At 36.6% G+C, this 25,000-nt stretch overlaps 1 protein-coding gene across 6 annotated transcripts in view; it reads right to left on the reverse strand.

Annotated features, from left to right (window-relative positions):
• Positions 1–25,000, reverse strand: part of ATP9B (ATPase phospholipid transporting 9B (putative)) — a 176,058-nt gene that overhangs the window by 48,857 nt on the left and 102,201 nt on the right. For all 6 annotated transcript variants that reach the window (XM_042461414.1, XM_042461412.1, XM_042461413.1 and 3 more), the window contains 2 exons: positions 14,777–14,937; positions 5,484–5,626 (listed from right to left, as the gene is read on the reverse strand). In XM_042461414.1, the coding sequence (XP_042317348.1) occupies positions 5,484–5,626; positions 14,777–14,937 (304 nt within the window). The remainder of the gene's footprint in view (positions 1–5,483; positions 5,627–14,776; positions 14,938–25,000) is intronic.

A 25,000-nucleotide genomic window follows, 5' to 3' on the forward strand; every position in this document is an offset into this window, starting at 1 on the left:
CCGGGTCACGAAGAGCTGCCGAAGCGGAAGCGCGGGCCTGTTTGGACGGGGAGCGCTTCTTTTCCTTCGCCTTCGGTGGGTCGGTGATGGGTCGGTCTTTAGAAGGCTTGGACTTCTTCGGGGCAGGATCACGACCCAACTTGTCATGGTGCCTCTTCTAGTTTTGCTCCGCAGGGAATCCGCAGCCTCCAAACCGCGGGACTTCCTTGCAGAGCAAAAAGAACCCACAAAAAGCAGGTTCTTCTTGCGGCGCGATTATGACACCATAGGGCACCAATGGCACACTCGCAACATCATAATGGCGCCATGACATGCGGATGCTAGGCAACCTGCACTTAACAATAGCAGTGCCCATCTGTACAGGGCGCCGCCATTGTTACGCCCTCGTCTCGTGCTAGGGTTGAGGCATGTGTGGGCGGAGCACCCTCGGCCAACCCCTAGCATGTGATGAAGGCGTCCAATAGTCCCGTCTGTACCAGGCCATTGCCACAAGAAAACAGGAGAGCACTGCTTGTATAAGTAATTTTAATAATAATAAATAAAATAATATTTTTTTTATTTTTGCCAGGCAATCAAAGCGCCGTACAACAGGTTAAAATACACCCATGTAAACATAATAGCCCCCCCCCTTAAAACAAGATTAAACAGTGTAAGATTAAAAACTACATATTAAAAACTGACTAAACTAAATAAAAATCATCATGGGCAGAGTTTTTTAATGGTTTGCAAAGAAACACTACCTTTGCAATGGATAATCTGTTGATTAACTGGGGTGGTATATTCCAAAACAAATAGCTACAACCATATAGGATCCACAACTAAAACAGTTAATTTTGAAGTGGAATGTGTGGAAAAATCAGTAACTATTTTATAAATATCCTCTTTTTAACACTAATTCTCAATTTACCATTACATATTAATTTTCAATGCACTCATCAACAAATGTGACTAAAAAAATCCCCAGTAGTTAAACAATGTGTACTCTCATGCTTAGTCTCAAAGACAGGAGACACAAGAAAAGGGACTGGAAGGGAGGAGACAAAATCATGGTAGTGGTGATTGATTCAGTTGCCTGAAATGAACAACTGAAGCTGTTTGTACTCAGGTATACAGTTTATCAGTGTGGTGTAGTGTTCTGAGCACTGTACTATGACTCTGGAGACCAGGGGCAAAATCCTGCTTGGTAATGGAAACCCACTGGTGATCTTGGGCAAGTCACTCTCACTCACCCTCAGGGGAAGGGCAAGCCTTCTCTTTGAACAAATCTTCCCAAGAAAACCCCATGACAAGATACCCTTAGGGTTGGCATAAGTCAGAAACAACTTGAAGGTACACAACAACAATGCAATTCATGTATATACAGTAGTTGGGAAACTGGCTTGTACCTCTATTTCTTCTTCTCTTTTGCTATTAATGATCTGAGCTTAAAACTTAATTTGAACATTAAACAATTCCTTCTCAGTCCTCTGAGCAAATGACAAGATTTGTCACAGCTGAATCAATAACACTAAGATGGTTCTATAATCCCTCCCCCCCCGAAAGACTCACCACTTCTACATGCTCCTTGGTTTCATCTGTTGTGACTGTTTATCTGCCAGTCTTCAAAATATCAAAGTGTTTTATGATGTTGCATTAGGACACAATAAAAGCTAACAGGTTTTTTAACAAGCTGGAAAGAAGTTTATCCAATAAAAATAAATCTGGGAGGGACTATGCCTATTTACTGAGGAATCTGTATAGCTGAAGAAGACACTGAGCCAACATTTTTCATCAAAATAAGTGGCAAGGGGATGGTCAAACACAATCTATCCACCTTGTACAAAGCTCTGATCTCACACAAAAATTAACACAGATACAAACATTTTAACCCCATGTGTGGGCATATGGCCAACTATGTTCAATACTACTTCAATCTACTTCACAAGACCACTGGAAGGGTAAGATAATTTCATATATCCTGTTATGAGCTCCTTGGAGGATGTCCAGAATTAAATGTTTTTTATAGATAAATGAGGCTGTTTCTACACATTTAACATGGGGAGGGTGGAATTATGTGGTAAAATGCTGAGGTAGAAGAATGGTAGAAGAAAGATCACAGAGGATCTACATAAATTCAACCCAGTGGAAATTGAAATAGTTAAGACTTTCCATACCTCTGATCAAACATTGTTCTTGATTACAGTCAAGAAATAAGAAGAACATTACGAATGGGAAGGGCAGCTATTCTAAAATGTAAAGATATACAACTGAGCACTAAATTTAGAACTGTCCAAACCACTGTATTCCCCATCACCATGTATGGATGCCAGTGCAGGACAGCGAGGAAGGCCAACAGAAAAAAACATTTCAGATGTGGAGCTGGAGAAGAGTGCTGAGGACACTGTGGGCAGCCAAAAAGACAAATAAATGGGTCCTAGAACAGATCAAATCTGACCTGTCCCTGGAAGCAAATATGATGAAACTGAAGCTCTTGTACTTTGACTACATTATGAGAAAACATGACTCATTAGAAAGGACAGTAATGCTAGGAAAGGTAAATGGAAGCAGAAAGAGAGGAAGGCCAATGCTAGATGCTAGATGGTTTGCTTCAATCTGAAAAAAAAAAGTTCCTGAATCCTTTTGCCAAAAAGGGGGGGGGGATGTGATACCCTATGATTGATAAAATGACTAATACAGAAAAGAAAGGTCTTATTGCAGCTTGGGATATTATGCCAATAATTTCTCTTCCTTTGAAAGTGAACTACATATGGGGATTCCCATAAAAATGATTTAAATTATTTTTGAATCACCTTTTAGCTCACAAATGGCCCCAAAGATCATACACAACTTTTGTTTTAATTGCCTGCTTCAAAGTAAACTAAAGAAGGGAACAGGCTAATGTCCAGTCTAATTCATACACTTTTATTAGCTAGGGAGGGACTGGATATGATAAAGTTCTTCTATTAGTCTCTGTTAGCTATAGAAGGACTGGATATTTAGCCTCCTCAAATGTAGAGAAGTGGAAGTAGCTGGAATCTCTTCAATGGAAGAGTCCTCACTGCAGAAATCCAAAATAGGAAGTCTCTAGTCTACATTTATCCCTTAAAATGGTATACTAGATTTTCTTATACAGTTCTTGACAACACTCTAAAACATATGTAAACTCTGAATAAATTTTAAAAACAAATCTCCAGTGTTAACACATTAGTTCCTAATACAGGGCTTCCCCAGAAGATTATGAATTCCATTACTCTATGCATCTGTTCAACTATTACATGTGCTAAGTATCTCATTTGGTCCACACAGCCGCTAAAATGTTAATTACAGCACTCAAATGCGAGCGTATGCATTAGTAAATAACTGTGCTTGGAAGATGGTTTTTATTTGTTATAATTGAATACTGTGGTTGCTGTCAGGATGGGCAAGGGAGCTGTAACATTACACTTGATGTCAAAAACATTCAAGAAATATTACAAAATATATTTCTGTTTTTTCCCCTATTTGTTGTTAGATGTTCTTGTGTCCTGGAGAGATTAAAATGTCATACTATGCTGCCCTTGGAAAATACTGGAAACAGCCCCCCCCCCCCAAAAAACAAAAACAAATAATGGATGACGCCTTTCTGTCAAACTTATATGTGATTCAAGTCCAAACAACCTGGCATTTTGGGTAATGGATGCTATAATTAAAATGTGAGTCTAAAGAACCTGTTGTTTTAGTGGGTGTTTTTAGTAATGGCTTTGTTCTACATGAAGATAAAAACTCCCTAACAAAGGAATTAATGTATTGCTTTAATAGGCTGCACCCTGAGTTAAGTTTTAAAATTTATGAGTTCTCTGCAGCATTGTTCTTTAAACAATGGTATTGTCAAATGCAACCAGTGAGAAGATTAAAGTTCTCCCAGCAGATTAAGTACAAATTATCTGTCCTCCTGTTTCAGCATCATTTGTTCATTTATCACATAACGTCTAGTATTTCTGGTCAGTGTCAATATGCTCTGCATCTTTGCAGTTAACAGATGTCTTCTCTTGTCGAATGAATTACTTTATGTTTCACGCACTGGTGGCCGCAGATGTGTCACTATAGCAACATCATTAATTTCAGATCTTACCGGAAACATGCACTCCAATCAAACCTAATTATACCACATTGCTTTCTTGTCCCACAATAAGGAAACTATAATGCAATTATTGGGATACTTCATTTTCTATTCTGCTGTGGCAAATGAGAGAGCCACTGTGATGGACGCTTCTTGTCAAAAAGCTTATTGATGAAGCACAAACCCAATTTACAATCATACAAAGGACTACCTTGCAATTATGTTAGTAATGTAATGCTCCTTAGACTCTACAAATAATACTTAATCATTTCAAGAGAAACTAGAGCCATGGTGTAAGATTTTTGCAAGGTATGTTCTTTATTCTCTCTTCATTTTCAATATGAGGAAGCCTACTTTGGCATGTGGTTAAGTGGGACAATCCCATTAACTTGGGTGGTCCAAAGAGATCACACCAATTTATTATGTCAAACATCCAGACTTCAGTAATAAAGTGACACACCATTTTTGCGCTAGCTAAGAATCTCTTAAACTACTGTGAAGATACTAATGTCTTGATACAACTTATGGTAAGGTCAGGGAACTCTTCTGGTTCCAAGGGTCAGATTTCCCCTGACATAATCAGGCCCCTCCCTTTCCCAACATCCATTTAGAAGTTTTTTATGCAGTTCCCTACTTCTCTTTGCTTGAGCAAAAGGACTCAGCCAAATATTGAAAGGGCAAAATACTATCCAAATCCTTTCATACACTACATGGTGTCTCAATTGGCATGTCACGTGACAGGATCTACCCTGCTATCTCTGAAAAAAGAGAACAGCAAGATCTCCTATGTGTAATACACCCTCCCACTTCATGAATGGTGCACAGGGCAGAGCTCCCACTCCTGAAAGTTAGGCTCTGGGCAAGTGGAGCTTCCCAGGACCCTCTGCAGGCTAGAATAGACTTGGGAACCAGAAGCTCCACTTTCCTGGTTTATATCTTTTGGACACAACTTATTGCTTATTTATTCCATTTTTATTCATATACAGTATACTGTATTTAAATACACAATAGCAATGACCAGCAGACTAGGAGATCTTGGTTTCTATTCAGGGCAAGTCCTGTCCTTCATTTGTAAAATGGAAACAGTAAGCATGTACCTAATAATGCAGATTAATATTTATTGTAAACTATTTATATTCAAAATAAAGTGCTACAGAAATTAAAAATCACTATCTAAATCCAGGGCTGCTGCATGTACTCTATTCAAATGTGCGTGTATAGCCCCATGTGCTGTCGTTCTTCATTCATACCAAGATAAGGGAAAGCTATAGTTCAAATTCATTTCTTTAGATTAATGGACACAAATTTTACAACAGCTACCAATCTGATAACAACAACAACAACAAAAACTTAGCAAAAAATACTGCTTTTATATTCATGCATTAAACAAATGTCTATGATATACCTGTTTTATCTGTTAGTAGATACACCAGACGCCCCAGTTCTTCAGGTATGGTACTAGTTCGGACAGCTGTTCCAGGTATATTGTCATCCTTCATAATCATCCATCCATAGGCTGCTTTACCCATATCTAGGTTTACTCGTAAACTGTAAATAAATAAATAAAATCCTTAAAACAATACCATCTTGAATAACAGAAAATAGTAAGCTACAATTTAACCCACAGCTGAGCTTATACAAATAAGCAACATATCAATAGAGCTCCATATTAAGAGCCACAATTCTCTCTCTCTCTTTATTTCTCTCTCTCGCAAACACACGTATCAAAATTAGTATGAAGGATATGTTCATCGTTTGAAAAAGTTACTTTTTTGGACTATGGCCTCCAGCATTCACTAATTAGCATGGCCAGTGATTCTATTGGCTGGGGGACTTAAGTTGTAGTAAAAAGGTAACTTTTTGAAGTTCTGGTTTATTGATTATCCCAATTTTAGTGCAAGTAAAACAAATTCTTTCTTTAACTGAAATCAGCAGTAATACATTATCAGTATATGTAGTAATATAGAATCCATTCAATTTAGTAATTCTACGTGGCAGTCTATCCTCTGCAAACGTACTGGAATATCTTCCTGACATGATCTGCCACACTGATGCAGAGCTACATCCTTAACATTTAAGATTCACAACAGATATCTGTATATACATACATGTGCTGCACATGCATAAATATAAGTATGCCACCTAATTAGTTTCACTCTGACCACACCTGGATCCAGTACATATTCATAAAATCTTCCATTGCCTTATCTCCCTTATTTTTCTACTCTTATATGCTGTCATGTCCCTTCCTGTGACATAACCATCCCCAGCTATCTGAAGTTTTTCTGTTTCCTAAAACAACTCTATACTCTTTACCTCCTTTGCATCAAAATTCTGGATCATAAGTTTCTATTTCACTCTATAAAGCACCACACGTATAGTCGACCCTCCATATCCATGGATTCAATCATCTATGGCTTAATTTAAAAAAAAAAATCCGAAAAAACAAACCTTTGTTTTGTCATTATATATACATAACACTCTATTATTATGTCACTGTATATAATGCGACTTGAACATCCATGGATTTTGGTATCTAGGAAGCAAGGCTGGAACCAAACCCTAGCAGATCCCAAGGGCCCACTGTAGTGATGACATTAGATTAAATAATCATATGTTGGCCTGGCAAATGTTACAAATATTATTTTAAAGAAATTTACTGTAATTGGAAACTGCATAGTTCTATTAAAAAGTTTAATTTTGAGAATTTAACATGACCATATAACTTATAACATATGGAACACTAGAATGACTCAGATGTCTCCAAATACTGTATAGGATAATAGCAGTTTCAAGAGAAGAATTAATTTTTTAAAATCTAAGGGATTTGCTTTATGTCTACGTAGCTGTATTAGAAAATATAAGATTAGAACATCTGGGAAGAATTTGTTGGAATACCGTAACACTTGATTAACCATTGTTGTTGTTGTTGTTGTTATTATTATTATTTCTCTGTGTAACAGTCATTATAAATTGGAGAAAAAGTGCCATAATCAAGAGATAAATCCATGTTTTCACCAACTCTTCCCCAACAAGCCCTGAACCAAATGGGAAACTTCTAAAGAGACCAAACACTTGTATGCCCATGAGGGGTCTATTTCACACAATATAAAACACATTTTCTTCCAGCCTTGTCACAATCCCCTGGTAAGTTATGGAATTAATGCTTGCTTTTATAAATGAATGGAGCGGTTCTGTATTTTAGCAGTAGATACTGGAAGTCAAAGCCTTAAAATGAACAAACCTAAAAATGACTCGATAATTAGTAAACTATTTCTGATGGGACCTCAAATTTGTTATTAATAATAGCTCAGATTTTATCCAATAACTGAAAATGGATCAACTAGATAAATTATTAGATTTCGAATTCTTAATTCTGGTTTGGCACAGCTCAGTAGAAAAAAGCCAGTTTCAGAATTCAAGGGCAGGTTGTAAGGTTGCATGCATCTTAGTGACAGCCCGTCAATTTTCAATCTTCAGATTACTCACAAGTTATAAGGAAAACAGCACTCTCTTAGCTACAAAATGCTGCACTCTGGATCGCTGGGAAAATGAGAAACCACTGGAAAAGCACAATTTTGAAGAAAGATGTCAGGATCCTGCACAACAAATCACAACTGTGCAATTACTATACTAAAAAGAAGTCATTTGGAAAGGCCCTAAGATAATGTTATGTTTCCCTGTTAGTCACTACCTTGCCAGCTTTGCAGACTGCTCATCTCCTGATGGGCTAATACTATCCTTTCACTCGACGATTTACTTAGAATAGTTTTGTAGTGTCATGCACAATAACTTCCAGCTGCCTTTAGTCCAAATAAAATTCCATGGCAAAAGCATGATAGAAAATTTTGACCTGAAGTAGCAAAAGAACTTATGAGGAAGTATAAGAAATTATTCTCCAACCATTCCTTATTTTTTAATCATTGCATATTGGATGGGCAGTGCATTAAACTCTTACTTGATTACATACAGGCAGTTGCCAACTTCATATATTATAATCATGTAGTTGAGTTTTCCATTAGTATGGCCTGTTACAGACTGCCAAAATAAAGCTGCTTCGGGTCTCTTTGGAGGTATGCTATTTAAATGATACATGCATCCTAAGAATCCGGAAGCTGCACCAAAGCTGCCCTCCAGTGCTTAGGAATGGAGTGTGGCTTTGGCATGACCTCCGGACTCTTAGGACCCATGCATCATTTAAACAGCATACCTCCAAAGAGACCCGAAGCAGCTTTATTTTGGCAGTCTGTAACAGGCCTATGGCAACAATGGTTAAATAACCAGGAAGCCTTAAATGCTTTCCCAAAGCAGTATTTTTCTGATTCTAATATTACTATCAAAAACTAAAAATACAATCAAAATACACCTTACTGGGAGACCCAAAACTTAACTTTAAAGGTCTGAATAAATTAAAAAGTTGCTGACTGACATGCAATTTCTCTGCAAGCAGACAAGATGACCTAGCTAGCACAGGGGTGGCTAACTATGGCACAGGCCAATTGTCCACTGGGACACAACAGCTGGTCACACCAGCATATTTTTAACTGAAAGTACAGTCTGTATAATCTGTACTTCTCCCACCTGATGTAGCCACTTGCTCCTGAGTTTTGAATTTTAGTTCTATATCCAAAAAAAGTGCCAAGAATTCCATATTCTTTCCATGCAAAATGTTATTAGCTGATTCAGTTTCAGAATCAGAATGGTATGGATTTGGAGGCCGTTCGCATGGGCCAAAAGCTCATTTCCCCCCTGGCCTCATGATGCCCTATTAGGATGATGTAAGCCAAAACCCCAGGGCCAGGATCAGGCCAGACCCTGGCAGACTGGATGCTGATCTGGTGGATATGGCCTGATCCTGGGGTAAGCAGTGCTTACGGCAGGTCAACGTTACCCTTGGTCTGTTGCAATTTCCTAAAAATTCTGGTGCAAAGGGCCCCTACACACTATGTACCTTTCTGCACCATCTTTCCTAGTGGGAAGCCTCCTGTTGCTGCATCTGATCTGGAAACAGTTCACCTGGTCACGTGGGTGTAACCAGGCACTTTATTTCTGTATCAGATTCAGCAATGGGCAGCTTCTCAGTATGAGCAAAAGTGTAGAAAGGCAAGGAGCATTTGCCAGTAGCAGGTAAACACATGCCCATCCTTGCACCAGCCCAGGGACCAACCTGGGTTAACAGCCCATGGTTTCCTGGCCCATCTGCTCAGGGCCTTAGTTTCATAGAGGAATTTGACAATTTCATAAACTCTAAATGATTTATTTTGTTGGTCTACTAAAGATTTTTTTTAAATTAAGAAAACAATATTAAATCTAGATGTATAAAACACTGTAAAATGAATAAAACAAAATTATTCCCACAAGGATAAAGGCAAAAACATAAGATATATTTCTCATGCACAGGAATTTATTTGTAATGAGTAGCAAAATGCATCTAGCTACTTCACAAAAACATAAATAAACTTCTAACAGATATTATGATATAAAGATTTATTTTTTATTAAGGCATTTGTCATTTAAACGTTATGCTTTTTTGTGAAAGTGACTTAAGAGTTAATGAGTATTTTTTTACCAAGGAACTCATTCTGAAGTCGATTGGAGTCTCTTCTCCAATTCATCTTACATTCTAATCAACTGAAACAAAAATATTCTGTACATCACTCTTCATGCAGTCTGGGTGTGGTAAGAGAAACACCCATTCTATCAACCTCAGGAAAGTTCTTTAAGTAAGAGAGAATCCTTGAATGTTAATCTTATTTCCACTCCATTTGATGATGCCATAACTGTTCCACTCTTTTCTCTTTAGATAAATGCTGCTAACCTTTTAACAGAAACAGCTACATAAAAGGTTACACAGATCATTATGAAGACTGAAAACCAGGATTCTAACGTGATACACACAAAGCTAAAAGTTCCTACCCCAATGCTGCTGGAGGCTTTTTACTGAAGTACTTAGAAAATGTATCAAGTTCCTCTCAGGTGGCAGCATTAAACTGCTGCATTAAAAATGGAGACAGTGCAGTTTTTAACTTAAATTTAATAAATGGTCTTAAACCAGGTTTTTGATCCAATGAACAGCATTTAACATACACACATAGTCCTAAAAGGGAAAGGAAGGACTGTCAATGCAGGAGACAAATGATCCCAGCAAGGTTTTTTTTTTTTTTTTTTGGTAAATGTATTTCCTGATATAACAAAGGCAGGCATTTAAAATGCTATCTCAATTGTGAACCATCTTCTTAAATAATTCTCATTAATAGAAACATCATAGTCTGTCAGAAATTTTACGAGGTCAATAATCTGTAAATGGAATTTAATTGTTCAGTGGAACCTGACATTTGTGGAAGAAAACACAATGCTTATTAGAAAAGCCAGCAACATTTTCAAACTTGAATTCTTGAATGTCAGGTCATACTGAATTAATTTATTTTAAAAAAGTATACTGTCTTCAATATTTCTGTTCCCAGGATGGCGCTGGAATCAGTATAAACCTCCTAGAGACAGAAGAGCAATTTCTGTTTGTAGAATGTGTCTGACCCACTGAATTACTTCCAGGAACAGAATGAAGGAGAAGTATCCTTTGATAATACTCCCTTCTCTGCAATATGCTTTTAAGTTCTGGGTATCCCTCTGGAGTGATTAGTGCTGAGTAGTGAGTAGATGACACCACCCACCCATGGGAACATTCTCTATAGAACCCCAATAATGAGAAGCTCCTGCCAGCAAAATGAAATGTTAAATCCAGCCCAGTAAGGACAGCAGAACTGTTAAAAACATTATAATATACCAATAAAAACATGTTTAAGAAAACAGTATTACAACAGCTAGGTAAAATTCAAATGATATTTTAAAATGTCTGAGGGGCGGGGAGCATTTGCACCAACAAGACATAAAAAGAGGTGTGAAGCAAGCCTTTCTGGAGAGAGACTTCCAAAAATGGCTATCACACAACCGATACCCTCTTCAGTTGCCACCAGACCCACACATGAAGATCTCTGTGTACATATAGGTTCGTAAAGGAGGAGGTGGTCCTTCAGAATGGTCCTTAAAGCATATTCTCACTCGTTGCATCAAATTTAATTCTACTTGTCTATGCTGGAGAACTCCAGTGCTAGCATAAGCCAAAGAGAGAGAGAATAGCATTTGTGCTTTTTCTCTACTTAGGGTTATTTTTATTTTTGTTTATGAATCAACTCCAATTTAAACCAATGGGGGCCAGCTGATATACGAGCTCTGGGGCATGCATAGAACAAAAGCTGAGTCAAGACTATGTACAGGAGCCAGGAATGTTAAAAATGCTGTGGTTCCACTGCCTCTCCCAGTAATGCCCTACAGTCCACTCCTAGTACCCATCTTACATTTCTTGTGCCAAGAGTTCCAATAGGGGGGGGGGGGGGAGAAGAGACTGTGGCAGATGTTCCACGGCAGCAGAGGGTATTAGTCAGATCTTCCACTTTATCAACAGATTCACCCTCAAAGATGAAGATTTGATAAATAAATAGTATGACATCTGGCAGATATTGCTAGGGACCATAGGATATTAATTAAATGAACACCTGTATTTGAAGATTTCAACAATGTACAATTGTTGTGTACCTCCAAGTAATTTTTTACTTATGGCGACCCTAAGATGAACTTGTCATAGGGTTTTCTTGACAAGTTCCTACAAATGGGGTTTGTCACTGCCATCAAAGGCCCAAGGTCATGCAGTGGGTTTTTATGCTTAACTGGGGAATCAAACCTTGATCTCCAGAGTTGTAGTCTAACGCTCAAACCACTAAACCATGCTGCAGTATGCAATAATAAAACATTACTATCATTATAATTAACATAGAATATAAAATCAACAACTATACAAGGGGCACTTTCTAGAATAGGTGAGTTTTCAACATGTTCGAAGAAATCTTATCAGCCTCAGTAGTGGTTAATACACTAAACACCCAGCTCCAAATGATTCCACGGCATACCTCAAGAGAACATGGCACCATCAGTAGCGCCTTGCCAGATGCCTTCAATGACTAAAAGGGTCTATATGGAAGAAGTCCATATAGAAGAGTCTCCAGGTCTCCAGCCTTTTAAAAGATGGACCAATGGTGAACAGGGATCAGTGGAATTTCTTCAAAAGATGTGTTTTTTTGTCATTGGTAGGTCATTTCTCTCTGTAACCTAGCTGTGGTATTTAGCACTAGTTGCAGCTTCTGGACCAGCCTTAAGAACAGCTCCACCATGAGAAAATTGCAACAGTTTAATACTGACATTATAAGTGTTAAAGCGGGAGTTTAGAAAGTTACTTTTTAAAAGTAAATGGATACAGATATAGCTCCAAGGTCCAAAATAGTCAGCTACGATGGAAGTTAACTCTTTAATTTCCCATTTCTTAAAAACAACTTCTCTATGTGTATGTTTACTTACACACACACACACACACACAGAGAGAGAGAGAGAGAGAGAGAGAGAGAGAGAGAGAGAGTTATTCAAAGTAAAATCTGGATGGAATTTATTGCTAGCACCTATTATTTTTAACTAGAAACTTTGAAGCTATAGCTTGGATCACTGTGATCAGATTATCCTTGTCAAGAAATAGCCATAGCTGGAAAAATTCAGTTTGAGCTACTGAGGTCACTTTGGTCTTCAGCAACAAAGATCTGCTGGCTACACACTTGATCCTTCAGAGGAAGTGCAATCCAGTCTGGAGGTACTCTAGACTACAGCTCTTCATGAAGAAAATCTCACACTTTGATTTCTAATATTTAGTGATGATGTCCAAAATTCTTGCTATTAATAGCTGTAAGGACAGACAAAACTCATTTAAAATTAGCACTGATAATATATATGTATCCACCTGCAGTGTGCTGAGGGCTGACCTTAGCAATACCCTCTACTGGAAAAATTCAGAAATTGCTTTAAAGCTGCACTCAAAGTGATGTTTGCTACTGACTACTAGAGAAAGCAAGCATGGTGTAGTGGTTTCAATATTGCACTAGGACCTAGCATTCTACTAGGACCAGGGTTCAAATCCCCACAGAGACATGGCAACTCATTTTGATTGTGTCACAATCTATCAGACTAAGAGGAAGGTAACAGCAAACGTCCTCTGAATAAATTATATATATATAAAAAAAAAGCCACATGGTAGAGTTGCCATATGTCAGAGTCAATATGAAAGCACATAACAACAACAACAGTCACAGAAAGTATATTACACAGATCAAACTTGAGAATGAATTTCTATAATCAGTTCTTGTGGTGTTCAGGTTACTAAGAAGTCATATCCGCACATCCTTATTTTCAGTCTCATGCGTATAGAGCCTAGCTATTAAGCAGTGAGGAGGAAAAGGCATATATTCAAAGACATTCTATTTCAAAGGCATTCTCTTCACATGTTCTGGAGCTACATGTTGGCACTGAAGACTGTAACTTTTTATATTTTCTGTTCCTGAGGATATACGTAATCAGCTCTTGGGCCAACCAATTTCTTTATCAGTTAAAATGTGAGATGAAAAAGGAAGATCTGCCTCACCATGTTTTTTTTAAAGTGAACAAACACATACTTCTAAGAACTACAAAGGAAAACGTTGTGGCCCACATTGGTTTCAATTCTGTTTTGTCATATGTGACTGTTATCTCATGTGGATGTGCACATTTGGACTATCTTCTAGTGTGCCTTTATACAGTTTTGTCATACATTGTGAGAATGTGTTTTGCATGATTTTTGTTTATTTGAAATTAGAAGTGCTGGTCATTTCTGTCATGACAAACCTATACGTAGAGCACAGGCAGAAACTATAGAACTCATGGGTAGCAGGTGGCTCTTTGGGGGATCCAATGCAGCCCTTTGGATCTGCATCAACTTCCCAAGTTCCAGCACTCCTCTAAACAATTTTTGGCCCAAACTGGGTCCACAAAGATTTGTAAAGTTTAAAAATGCTCTGCAAATGGTTTAAAAAAAAAAAAAAAGGCTTCAAGCCACTCCCCTCCAGCAAACAGACTCCCCAAACCAACCACCATTTCTGATAATTCTAAATGGTAGCTGCAACACCAAAGTATGGCTGACTTGATTTCCAGAATACACTGAAAGAAAGCAACGTGTTCCCCTGGGCTTTGGAGCTGACTACTAATTTAGAGTTTAAACAAATTATGTCAGTGAAACAGCAACATGGTCTCTATGTTCTCTCTCTCTCTTACTCAGGAATGCAACTTACAAAAGAAAATGTTATTTTTATTAAAATACACTTTTTAAAATTAAACTATCAAAATAATGTCTCTGTATTTCCTTATGATATGATAATTAAATATTTAATGACAGAAAATTCAAAATGTATTTCCTTGTAGTCCTTCACAGAAACTACAATGACTTTCTTTTAGAAGTACAGAAAAGACCAATAATCCAATGAATTAAACTATACTGTAAGTGCGCAGAAAGGTAATTTTTCAAATAATACTCTTTTAGAGCAACTGTGTTTTCTTATCAAGGTTATGTCCTATAAAACACACAATCAAAAGGATTGGATACATGGCATATACAGCTAGAGTAAGATTGCACAAAACGATTAGCACAATGACCCTCCTGGAATCAGTAGATTTCTTGGCACCTTCTCCTGTATCTCCTGATAATATCAATGTTCTTCACAATAACTGAATGTGCACTAAAAATAATTGTGAAATTACACATGTATAATTTTTTCTCATTCTTACACCTACCTGATTGGGATTATGTAGGAAAAAAGAAGGAGAAATCGAAAGAGATTGCGGTACCATGGCCCTACAAATCCTTGCAAGGTGACCATAACAACTGAAAGTGCAACTAGAGCCAAGAATAGTGCTTTGGTTAGTTGATTCAGCTCAAGGTCCAGCAAGCCAACCTAAAGAAAACAAATGCAAATTTTTAAAAAACCAATAACTATGAAAAAGAGATGCTTTTCTTTTTCTTGTCTGTATACAATATAAAATTATATAAAATCAGAAAAAGAGAATTTTGCTTTCCCAAATAAACTGGGACTTATAAACAGGGCCTACCCTGTCCAAATGACCTTAAACCCGATTAAGCATGGCATTACAAATTATACTTATGATTCTGGCACATAAATTATCTCTCAAAGCAATCTGAATAATGGATCATTAAAAGATAAGAAAAAACTGTTTTTAAAACAATCTCTTTATAAATTTTCATGAGTTATGTGACAATACGTTTTGTGACATATAACATTCTTGGGGACTTGCATATATATCAGGTTTATTCAAGAACTTCCATGTAACTACGTTTATGTAACATCACATACAATAAGAATGAATGTGGTTTTTGTAATGTGTTTAGCAGTCGTTCTCTGCTTAAAGGCATGTGTTTTCTTTATTTATGAGATCACAGGTAAAGTCACCACAGAATTGCTTGAAGAGTAATGTAACTTGGAAAATTCATCCTGAAAGTGAAGCAGCCTTTATAAGCAAGGACTGTATAACAGGACGCTTACTAAGGGTAAACAGGAAGTTTTGCTGAGTATGGGGAATAGTTGTACATCGTAAATGTGTCATAAGCAGATCCCAGATAGTACAGGAATTCTCTTTAAATAATTTCTTATATCAAAATGTTTAGCTTTAACTAAATCTGCCTCATGAGCAGCCAGATGATGTTGAGAAAAAGTAACTGATTTTATTTCAGATTATATGCACGACATTATGTTTTAAAGGTAGTATTCTGTACAATATTTATTTTGGTCTGTGCTAAAAAAAAAAAAAGTCAATTCTGTCATTTAGCCCAGAACACAAGAAATCATATTCACTTCCCTTCCTTTATCATTCTCAAAATGAAAGATGAATGAATTAATAAGTCCTAGGAAACTGAAACCTGTGCTTTATTTGCATTTCAAAAGATTTGCATCATGAACAGACATAACTTTTAAACCTCTTGTTAAGCAGTTTAAATCCATAACTATAATTCACAGAGATTATGCAAGAAAGATTCAAGCATGTCTTTTAGCCAGCACTGAAGACTTGAAAAGTCTGCATTTTGTTTGTAGTTGTGCAGCTCTCCTGTTAAAAAAGACCTCAGGTTTCCCCAGAGACCAGACAAAACTATCCTATGAGTTATTCCCAGCACACAGTTCCCTAGGGCTGAAATTCCCAGCCCCTGTTTCAGCTTATCATATGCAAGGCATGCAATGTGCAGCAATAGATTTAAATCCCAAACACAGGAAAGCTGTTTATAGTTGTCACTCTCATTAACAGTCCAAACTATAAAATTTATCAAACATGATATTCTTGAACTTCATAGTGGTTTTCTCCCTTAGGCATTTTATTAATATAAATCATGGTTAAAATTATTTTATTAGAATGTACCAAGCTGGATCCAAGGTAAGGTGCACTTAGGTGCCACTAAAATCAATGAGACATTAGTCATAAGTTGGTTCCCTCTGAAACCAGTGGGAGTGAAGTTGAACTAACTTCCTTTGAATCAAACCCACTGAATTTAGTAAAAATACAAAAGATAAACAAATAAAATCAAAACCGAAGAATCCGCCGCCAATTCTACTTCAAAAGCTTTCGTTTTCAAATCAAAGATGTCTATTAGTCTAAGAACGCTTCAGTCCAGGATAATGGTCCGATGTGTTTTTCAAAATAAAATTATTGTGACAGCTGGCTAGGTGAGACAATTATTTCACAAGAAAATATCCCTGGTCAGAAACGCTCTTTAGCTTCTGTCAGACAAACAAATATGGCATAAAAATCCAGAAACAGAGACAATTTCTACCAGAATACTATTTAAAATACTTTTGGAAAATTCCAGCATTCTTGCTGGTGTATGGGCTGTACCTTCCCTTGAGAACTAGGCAGCTGAAGACCACAGTGGCTGATTTATCAGCTACATTTAAAAAGCAGCACAACGAGGACAAATATCTTGCAATTTCCGCTGCTTCAACTACTACATAGTTTATGCTTGAATTATTGAGAAAAATAGGTTTCTGGATTAAAATGAAGAAAAATTAAGCCAGGGAAGTAGAGCATGTTTCAAAGCCCAGATCTTTTTGCATTGACAAAGGCAGTCTAAGTTTCAGGCCTCGCTGAGGATCAGATGAAGTCATTATTCATTCAGTCAGGGAAAAAAGACTCAATTACCTCAACCTAAAGATGCTATCAATGAATGCAAAGTGCATATTTTACTCTATTCATCCAAATCCCATTAAAAAGTGAAAGGAATGATTTAATCTGGCCTTCTAGAGTTGGTCTTTTTTTTTTTTTTTTTTTTGGTAATAAAATAAAGAATCACTGTCTTGCAATATGCATAACCAGTACCTCACACTTTTCTTGCTGCATCATAGCAATGAAAGACTGTAAAAGCCAAGACAAAACCTGACAGAAATGAATACAAAGTTTCCTTTGAGAAATGGCATTTATGGGCCCAAACATTATATATAGACCACTGGATACACATATGTAGATAACTAACAGGATAAAAACTTTCCCAATTGAAGGGGACAGATCTGTAGCCAAGTGTGGAGTTTATGTTGTAAATTAAAACAACTTTTAAAACAAATGCAAAAGTTTTAGATGTAAGAAGCCTTTTTTTCCCCCTCCAGTGAATGTGTTCTTTAGCTCAAGTGACTGGCCATGAACAATACTGTGTCTCCCTTAAGTATATATTAATCATGTACCATTTTTGCCATGTACACAGAGAAAATCATAGAAAAAAGTAAAAATAAATAAAAAACTAATCTATTCAATTTAAAAGTGGTTATCTACCTTGCTTTCTCATATTGTCTTTTTACTACAATGGTACTAAAATATGAATGGTTATGAAAATGTGTTATTGTGCTTAAAATTAACATGAAACAACTAAACAGCTTCATTACAAAAAAGCTAATTTTAATTTTTAAAAAAGTATTCCAAACATGTCCTGCAATTTTCAATACCTGTAGATCACCCTCAAGCGTCTGATCACAATATTTGTTTTGTTTCCAACAGTTCTGATGACAGAACCAGATATGCCATCAGAAATTTTAATCTCTCAGGGAAAATTTGTGCATAATGTCACAGACAACCACAATAGTTTTTGTAAGGGGGCTGTTCTAGGATAATGAACGCAATAATTGCCTATATAATCTGAAATGCTACTAATGACAACAATCACATATCCATTTAGCTCCTCTTTAATTTATGTAGCAAGTTTTAAATAGCTAATCACTCTTAGTATAATAATGGTTTATACCAACAATAAAGGGTAAGGATGGCATTGTCCTGCTTAAACAAGAAAATATCAGTTTTCTGTTCACTTTATTTTCAAAACATTGCATTACTAAGTGTTCCAATGTCTGAAATACAGTCCCATTGTGATAAGGACATGAAGAAATAATACTGAATAAAATAAAGGAAAAATACACTACTTATTTTGTAAATAATGAAGGGAAATGAAGTAGGAGGGAACCCTCCAATAGGCAAAACACTTTCAAAAATATGCTGTTAAGAGGGGGATGTAGTGGCTGTTTAAACAAAACAATTTTAAGGCCATTAAGAATATCATAATAAATAATTTAAATAAGTACTACCCCTATACTGTAATGCAGTTTTACAAACATTTTTCTAATTAAAATGTGCTTCTTAAAGTCCTTCACAACTATAATGTCAAAAGTGCTTTAAGGGGTTTTCCTGGGAAGTCTAATCCACAAAGTATCAGCAGGCAATCAAAAGTTAGTTTCATTCCTCTCTAACATAAGAATCAAAAGAGGAATTTCCAATTTATCTCAGTATTCCCTCAAATAATATTCTGACCAATATTATGCAGCAATTCTGAATCCCTGTAGTATCTGATGACAGTCTCATAATTAAAACTGAATTAGGAACAAATGATGCATACAAATGCTTTCTTGCTTAAAGTTAACATGCAACAGTGGCAAACATGCAGAGTCTATCAAACAAATGGTTAGACATTTCAAGCGCTGGTTTCTATTTTCCTTACCCCTTTCCCCCCAGTGATTCTTTCAATATGCTAATTCATGAACACCTTACATTGTCATATAAGAATTAAGAAAAATGCTAACTAGTGTAATGCATGGTGGTGGGCAGTATTACACATTAGTTACTTGGAATACTTTTGTATTCTGCAAATACAAAAACAGCTAATAGTATAAAAATCTGTTTTAAAAACAGGATATTGCTCATCTTAATTAAAATTAAAGATGATGTAGTGCTTACATCACACTGTTTCTTTCAGAAACCATAATGCATTTTTACAGTTTTAACATATCAAAATTCATTTCTTTCAAATTACCTTCAAGGATTAATATGACAACTCTCATGCAAAATAAATACCTTATTTAACTGGTTGTAGAATATATAAAGTCTAACATTAAGACTGTAACTCTAATTAACAAAATGAATGCCGATTACTCCTTTATGCATCTTTTCCATTTAACTCTTCTCAGTTCATGCTTGGCTGGTACAAAACAATATGCAAATTTATGCAACACAACTCATATATAGTTCAAAAGCTCTTCCTGTGGGTTGATGAAAAAATACAAAAGCAAAAGACCTAAAATAAGAATTCCATCAAAACAACAACAATGCTCTTGATGTCACAATTATTTGATTGCAAGGGAAAGCAATGTTTGAATATGAGGATACTTCCCAGAATAGTAAGATGCTGTTTAAAGTCCTCAATAAGATCTGCTTATAGACAATAATTTTAGTAAGTCTACATTATATTTTAAGAAGATAAAATCTGAACAAACCCAACATTTGACAGGCAATTCAAATCTGGGCACCAAGAAACAAAATGTAACACCAGACCTTACTGTTCAAATGTTCATTTTCAGCAAGGATTTTGTCTCCTCCCTAAACAACAATGACATAGATGTACTAGTAGTAATTGTTCATTTTTAACAGTATCAAAATTAGAAGAAACTAACAATATTACAATGCAAGTTATTCAGTTTGTAGAGTAATGTTTTGTGTTATCTATAAATAGATTTTGAACAGCAGATTTTTTGGGAGGAAATAAAAAAAAACCCTATGGTATTTGTAAGGTACTGAAACAAATAAAAACATAATGAAAAAATATATTGACGGGAAGTATGTGAAATGCAGACTTATATTACATTGACTGGAAGGTAGTGCAACAAACTGAAACTACAGCAGTCTTTTTAAAATGTGTAAAACGTTATTCATTAAATTTTTGTATCCAAGTTCTTAGCAGCAACTACAATTTCTTCATTTGCAGTGAAAACTTCACTGAATTCCATAATACATGAAATCTGAAATCTTTTCACCTTTTAAAATCATAGTATCACTTCTAACATTTCAACCCATCGCCTAATTTGGACAGCAGAGGGTGCTCAAGACTGATGTTAACTAGTGTAACTGTACCAAGTCTCTCAAGGCAAACAACTTTGCGGATTTTTCACAAGACTCAGATTCTTCACAAAGATAGCCCAAAAGTATCACTGCTGGAATGTGTTATTAATACACCTTGTTATTAAAGAAAACTCTGTTGACTTGTCAAATTGTAGTATATTCATATTTACAAGTGCATAACTGTCACTTGCTTTTTGATGTTTCTTTGTTGTCTGTTTTATTGAATCATTTCCTGTATTGCTATGTATTTTATATGCATTATCCTACTAGAACGGCCCCTTCCCCACCACCACTCCCTTTGTGTCGTGTCTTTTGAGATTGTAAACCTGAGGGCAGGGAACCGTCCAATTAAAAAGATTGTATGTACAGTGCTGTGTAAATTTACAGCGCTTTATAAATAAAGGTTAATAATAATAATAATAATAATAATAATAATAATAATAATAATAATAATTTATACAGATGGAGACAAACATGTATGTATGTAATACCTTCTTTGACTACTCACAGTCTCTCACACTTTTCTACTCATACAAAGCATACAAACAAAATATTTATTTTACAAAAATATGCCTTTTTATATAAATACTTCAATAATGCTGTCTACTTCTCTGCTCAATTTTCTCAACAGCAGTACCTAACCCAACATGTTCCCATACTTTGTGTGCTGACTTTTTTATTTGAAATGTTCATAAAACGCTCATAAACCGTAAGCAACTAAACCAAAGCAGCTAAACCAAAAGATCATATAATCAGCTGAAGCCAGAACTCTCACAGTTAGCAATGAATGCTTCTAAAATTATCCTATGGATTTACCTGATGGTTTTGTCTTTTGTTGAACTCTGCCTGGTCTTGGAATAAACTGGCACAATATTTCTCCTATTTTTCCTCATCTGTGCCTCTAAATTACATATGTATAGATCTATAGACAGTTGTATAATAGAAGTGGTTCTGAATTTCAAAAATAGCTAAACAGTTATTCTTTCCCATTTCCACCAACCCCGAAACACTAGTGTTACCAATGTAACTTCTGGAATATTCATACCGTCCCATGAAACTGACAAACACAACAGATAGATTTAGAGAGTAAATGTCTTGAAACATGCTTAGAAGAAATATCTTAAGTGTCAACTGGTGAGTTAGCCATTGATTCAATGCCAGAAATCAGCGTCACAAATCCAAATAAAGAAACAGAGTTATTTATTTATTTATTTCTACCCATCTTGCCTTTTCCCCAATTCAGAAATCAAAGTGGCTTACAACAAATTTTAAAACATTTTGTTAAAAATCCACAAAATACAAAAGTTAAAGCAAGACTAAACAAACAAAAAAATGAAAACCAGCTCAAAACATGTATCATTAAAATGCACACACACATTCCAGCACAACAATTAGGAAGATCCAGCACATTCTTGTTTGGTAGGACAGACCTTAAATAGTCATTCATCAAATATATGTCTAAACAAAAAGTCTTTGCTAGTCCACAAAACTAGGGAGAGTACTTTTCTGGGAAGGGAGTTGCAGAGCCTGGGGGCAGCCACTGAGAAGGCTCTCTTCTATGTTTTCTCACCAACGGTACTTGTGAGGGTGGTGGGAGAGAGAGAAGGGCCTCCCCAGCAGAACTCAAAGCATAGGCTGATTCATAAAGGAAAACAGGGTCCATCAAATAACCTGAACCATATAAGGCTTTATAGATCAAAACCAGCACTTTGAATGAACCGGCAACCAGCCGGTGTTTCCTGCAGCCAGCATATTAGTGATCTGGCTGCAGTTCTTTGAACCAACTGACTTTTCCAAACACTCTTCAAAGACATTCTCATGTACAGTGTGATTTAGGTATCTAACCAGAATGTAACCAAGGCGTGTGTCACCATGGTAAGATCAGAATTCTCAAGCTTTACCAGTGCTAATGTACTCCTAGCTATTGGTGAAACCTTAGCTTCCAGGGTCAGAGTTGAATCCAAGAGCACATCCTATCTACAGATTTACATCTTCATGGGGGGTGTTACCCCTTCCAGCATATGCTGAATCCTTATTCCCTGATTTGCTTTTCAACTGACCATGAGCACCTCCATCTTGCCTGGATTAAGATTCAATTTGTTCATCCTCACCCAGCCCATTATTGATAACAAGCACTGATTTAGGACCAAAACAGCTTCCTTGGCTTGTGGTAGAAAGGAGTAACAGAGTTGGTATCATCCACATACTATTAGCACTGAACACCAAAACTCTCGACAACCTCTCCCAGTGATTTAATGTATATGTTAAGATCATGGGAGACAGAAACAAGCCCTGTGAAATCTCACAGCCCAAGAGGTTCAGCAGGAGTCTCCCAGCACCACCTTCGGAGTCCACCCTTCCAGGAAAGAATGGAGCCACTGTAAATTAGTGTATCCAAGTCCCATCGAAGCAAGGCAACTCAGAAGGAAGCCACCAAGAGGTAAAGCAGAACCCACATGGACACACTCCCTTGTCTTGCTTCTGGCATAGATCATCCACCAACACACCCAAAACTGGTTTGGCTCTATTCCATGAGGGGATGCTTGGAAGCAATCATATCCACTGTCCTGTTCACTTCTGTACTCCAGAGGTCAGGCAGGATTTCAGCAGGATACCTATCATGACAGCAGAAAACTCCCCCAAAACTTTCAGGAATCCATCCAGACCCATAAGCCTCCTGGGGTAGACTATTTTAATGTGTTTCCCGCCCCTGCAGAGGTTCTGAATTAGCATGTCTAAACCCCATCAGGTATAATGTGATCTGTCCCTGACAATGGAACTATAGAGTGTTCTTTCACTCCCAGAACACATTCAGCCTACCCACTACAGAAACCAAGGTCCAGAGTGCACCCAGCAGCATGAGTATAGGCAGATAAGTCCTGAGCTGCTCCCAAGTTAATCTCAACATGTATACTGAAATCTCACAACACTACAAGAGGAGGGGATTCCAACTTCAACCCTGAGAGAACCCCAGCTAGTTCTGGAAGGGAGGTAGTTGAGCAGCGCACAAAAGAATCTCTGACGTGTCCTGGCCACCCAGCTCCAGCTAAAGACACTCAAACCCAGAAAATTGCATGATAGAGCAGCTGGTCAGGGGGATGGAATGTCAATGAACTACTGCAACTCAGCTCCCCGACCCCAGGTCTCATAGGGTGGGTGCTGAAACTTCCAAGCGGACTGGAGAATCTGTGGTCGCCGCATGTGGTGGGGGGAGCTCAAAAATGGCCCCGGCTGCATCCCCACCATATGCAGCGACCGTATGAAAGCGGCAAGTAGAAGATTACCATATTGAAATCAAATATGATGTGGTTTTTTAAATTTTTATTTGGTGTGCGTTGGAAGAGGGGTTGTCTTATACGGCGAGCATATCCCAAATTCTATATTTTAACTGGAAAAGTTGGGGGTGGTCTTATACGCCCAATCGTCTTATATGCTGAAAAATACAGTAAATTAAGATAGATTTTACATACAAGCAAAGATGAGCAGGCAAACATATGAATAGTTTAGGAAGTCCTTGGTTTAGTATATTGATATAGGTACATGAGCACTTAATTGTAATAATGCAGGCATGAGAGCCCTACTTACTAGCTGAGATATCAGCTAGTGTTTTAATATTTGCAGTATGCCAAGAAAACATTGTCCCTGTCAAACCACTGCCAATGTATTGGCGTCTGAAGATGTATCCTAATTCAGCTGTTTCTCTTTCCAGTCTCCCTTTGGTTTATTATTATTATTATGCTTAACGACTGCTACTCGGGGGGTCCAAGTTAGAATGTCCAGAAAAGTTGAAGTGTTCTGCAACTGTTTTATGTGTTTCACCTTTTCTATATACATAAACAGACATTGCTTGGATCACATACCAATAAGTACATGAACATACATAGCAAAATTAATAATGATGATGATAAAAGTAATAATAAGCCATCAGCTATCACCTACATGTGGTTACAATATCTTCTAATCTAAATTAACCCCCTCCCCAAAAAGCTTAACCTTACAACAACACACAAAACAAATAAACAGAAAAAATATGCTTAAATATTACAGACTTCCAAATGCCTAATCTAAAGTTTTCTAAATTTAGAATTTGTTCTTTCATTCACTAATCACTCTATCTATTTCTTATGCAAAGGTCGTGGCTATCTTTCCATATATTTTTTGTATTCCTGTCTTTATCTAAGATTTGTATCCTTTCAATGTAACTTAAAGTTTGTATCTCTAACTTTCCTTTTAAATACTGATATTTTTCCAAAACAGATATAAAACCCCAAATCATTGAACCATCTTTTGCAGAATTTTCAAATGTTATAGCTTGTCTTGCCTTTAGTTGTCTTTCTGTAATAATTTGTCATGTATTATATTTATCACCATTGACCATTCTTCATTAAACTTATCATTTGATTTATTTCTCAACAAACTTATCAATATGTCCATTTCGATAAGATCTAATATTTTTTCATACCATTCCGACATTGAGGGTATTTTATGAGTTTTCCACATAGAAGCATAGAGTGTTCTAGCCGTAACTAGAAGATAAAACATTTTCTTGCCACAGACTTTTTCTAACTCTTCATTTATTATACT

Source organism: Sceloporus undulatus, chromosome 4 (assembly GCF_019175285.1).
Source record: "Sceloporus undulatus isolate JIND9_A2432 ecotype Alabama chromosome 4, SceUnd_v1.1, whole genome shotgun sequence".
NCBI lineage: Eukaryota > Metazoa > Chordata > Lepidosauria > Squamata > Phrynosomatidae > Sceloporus > Sceloporus undulatus.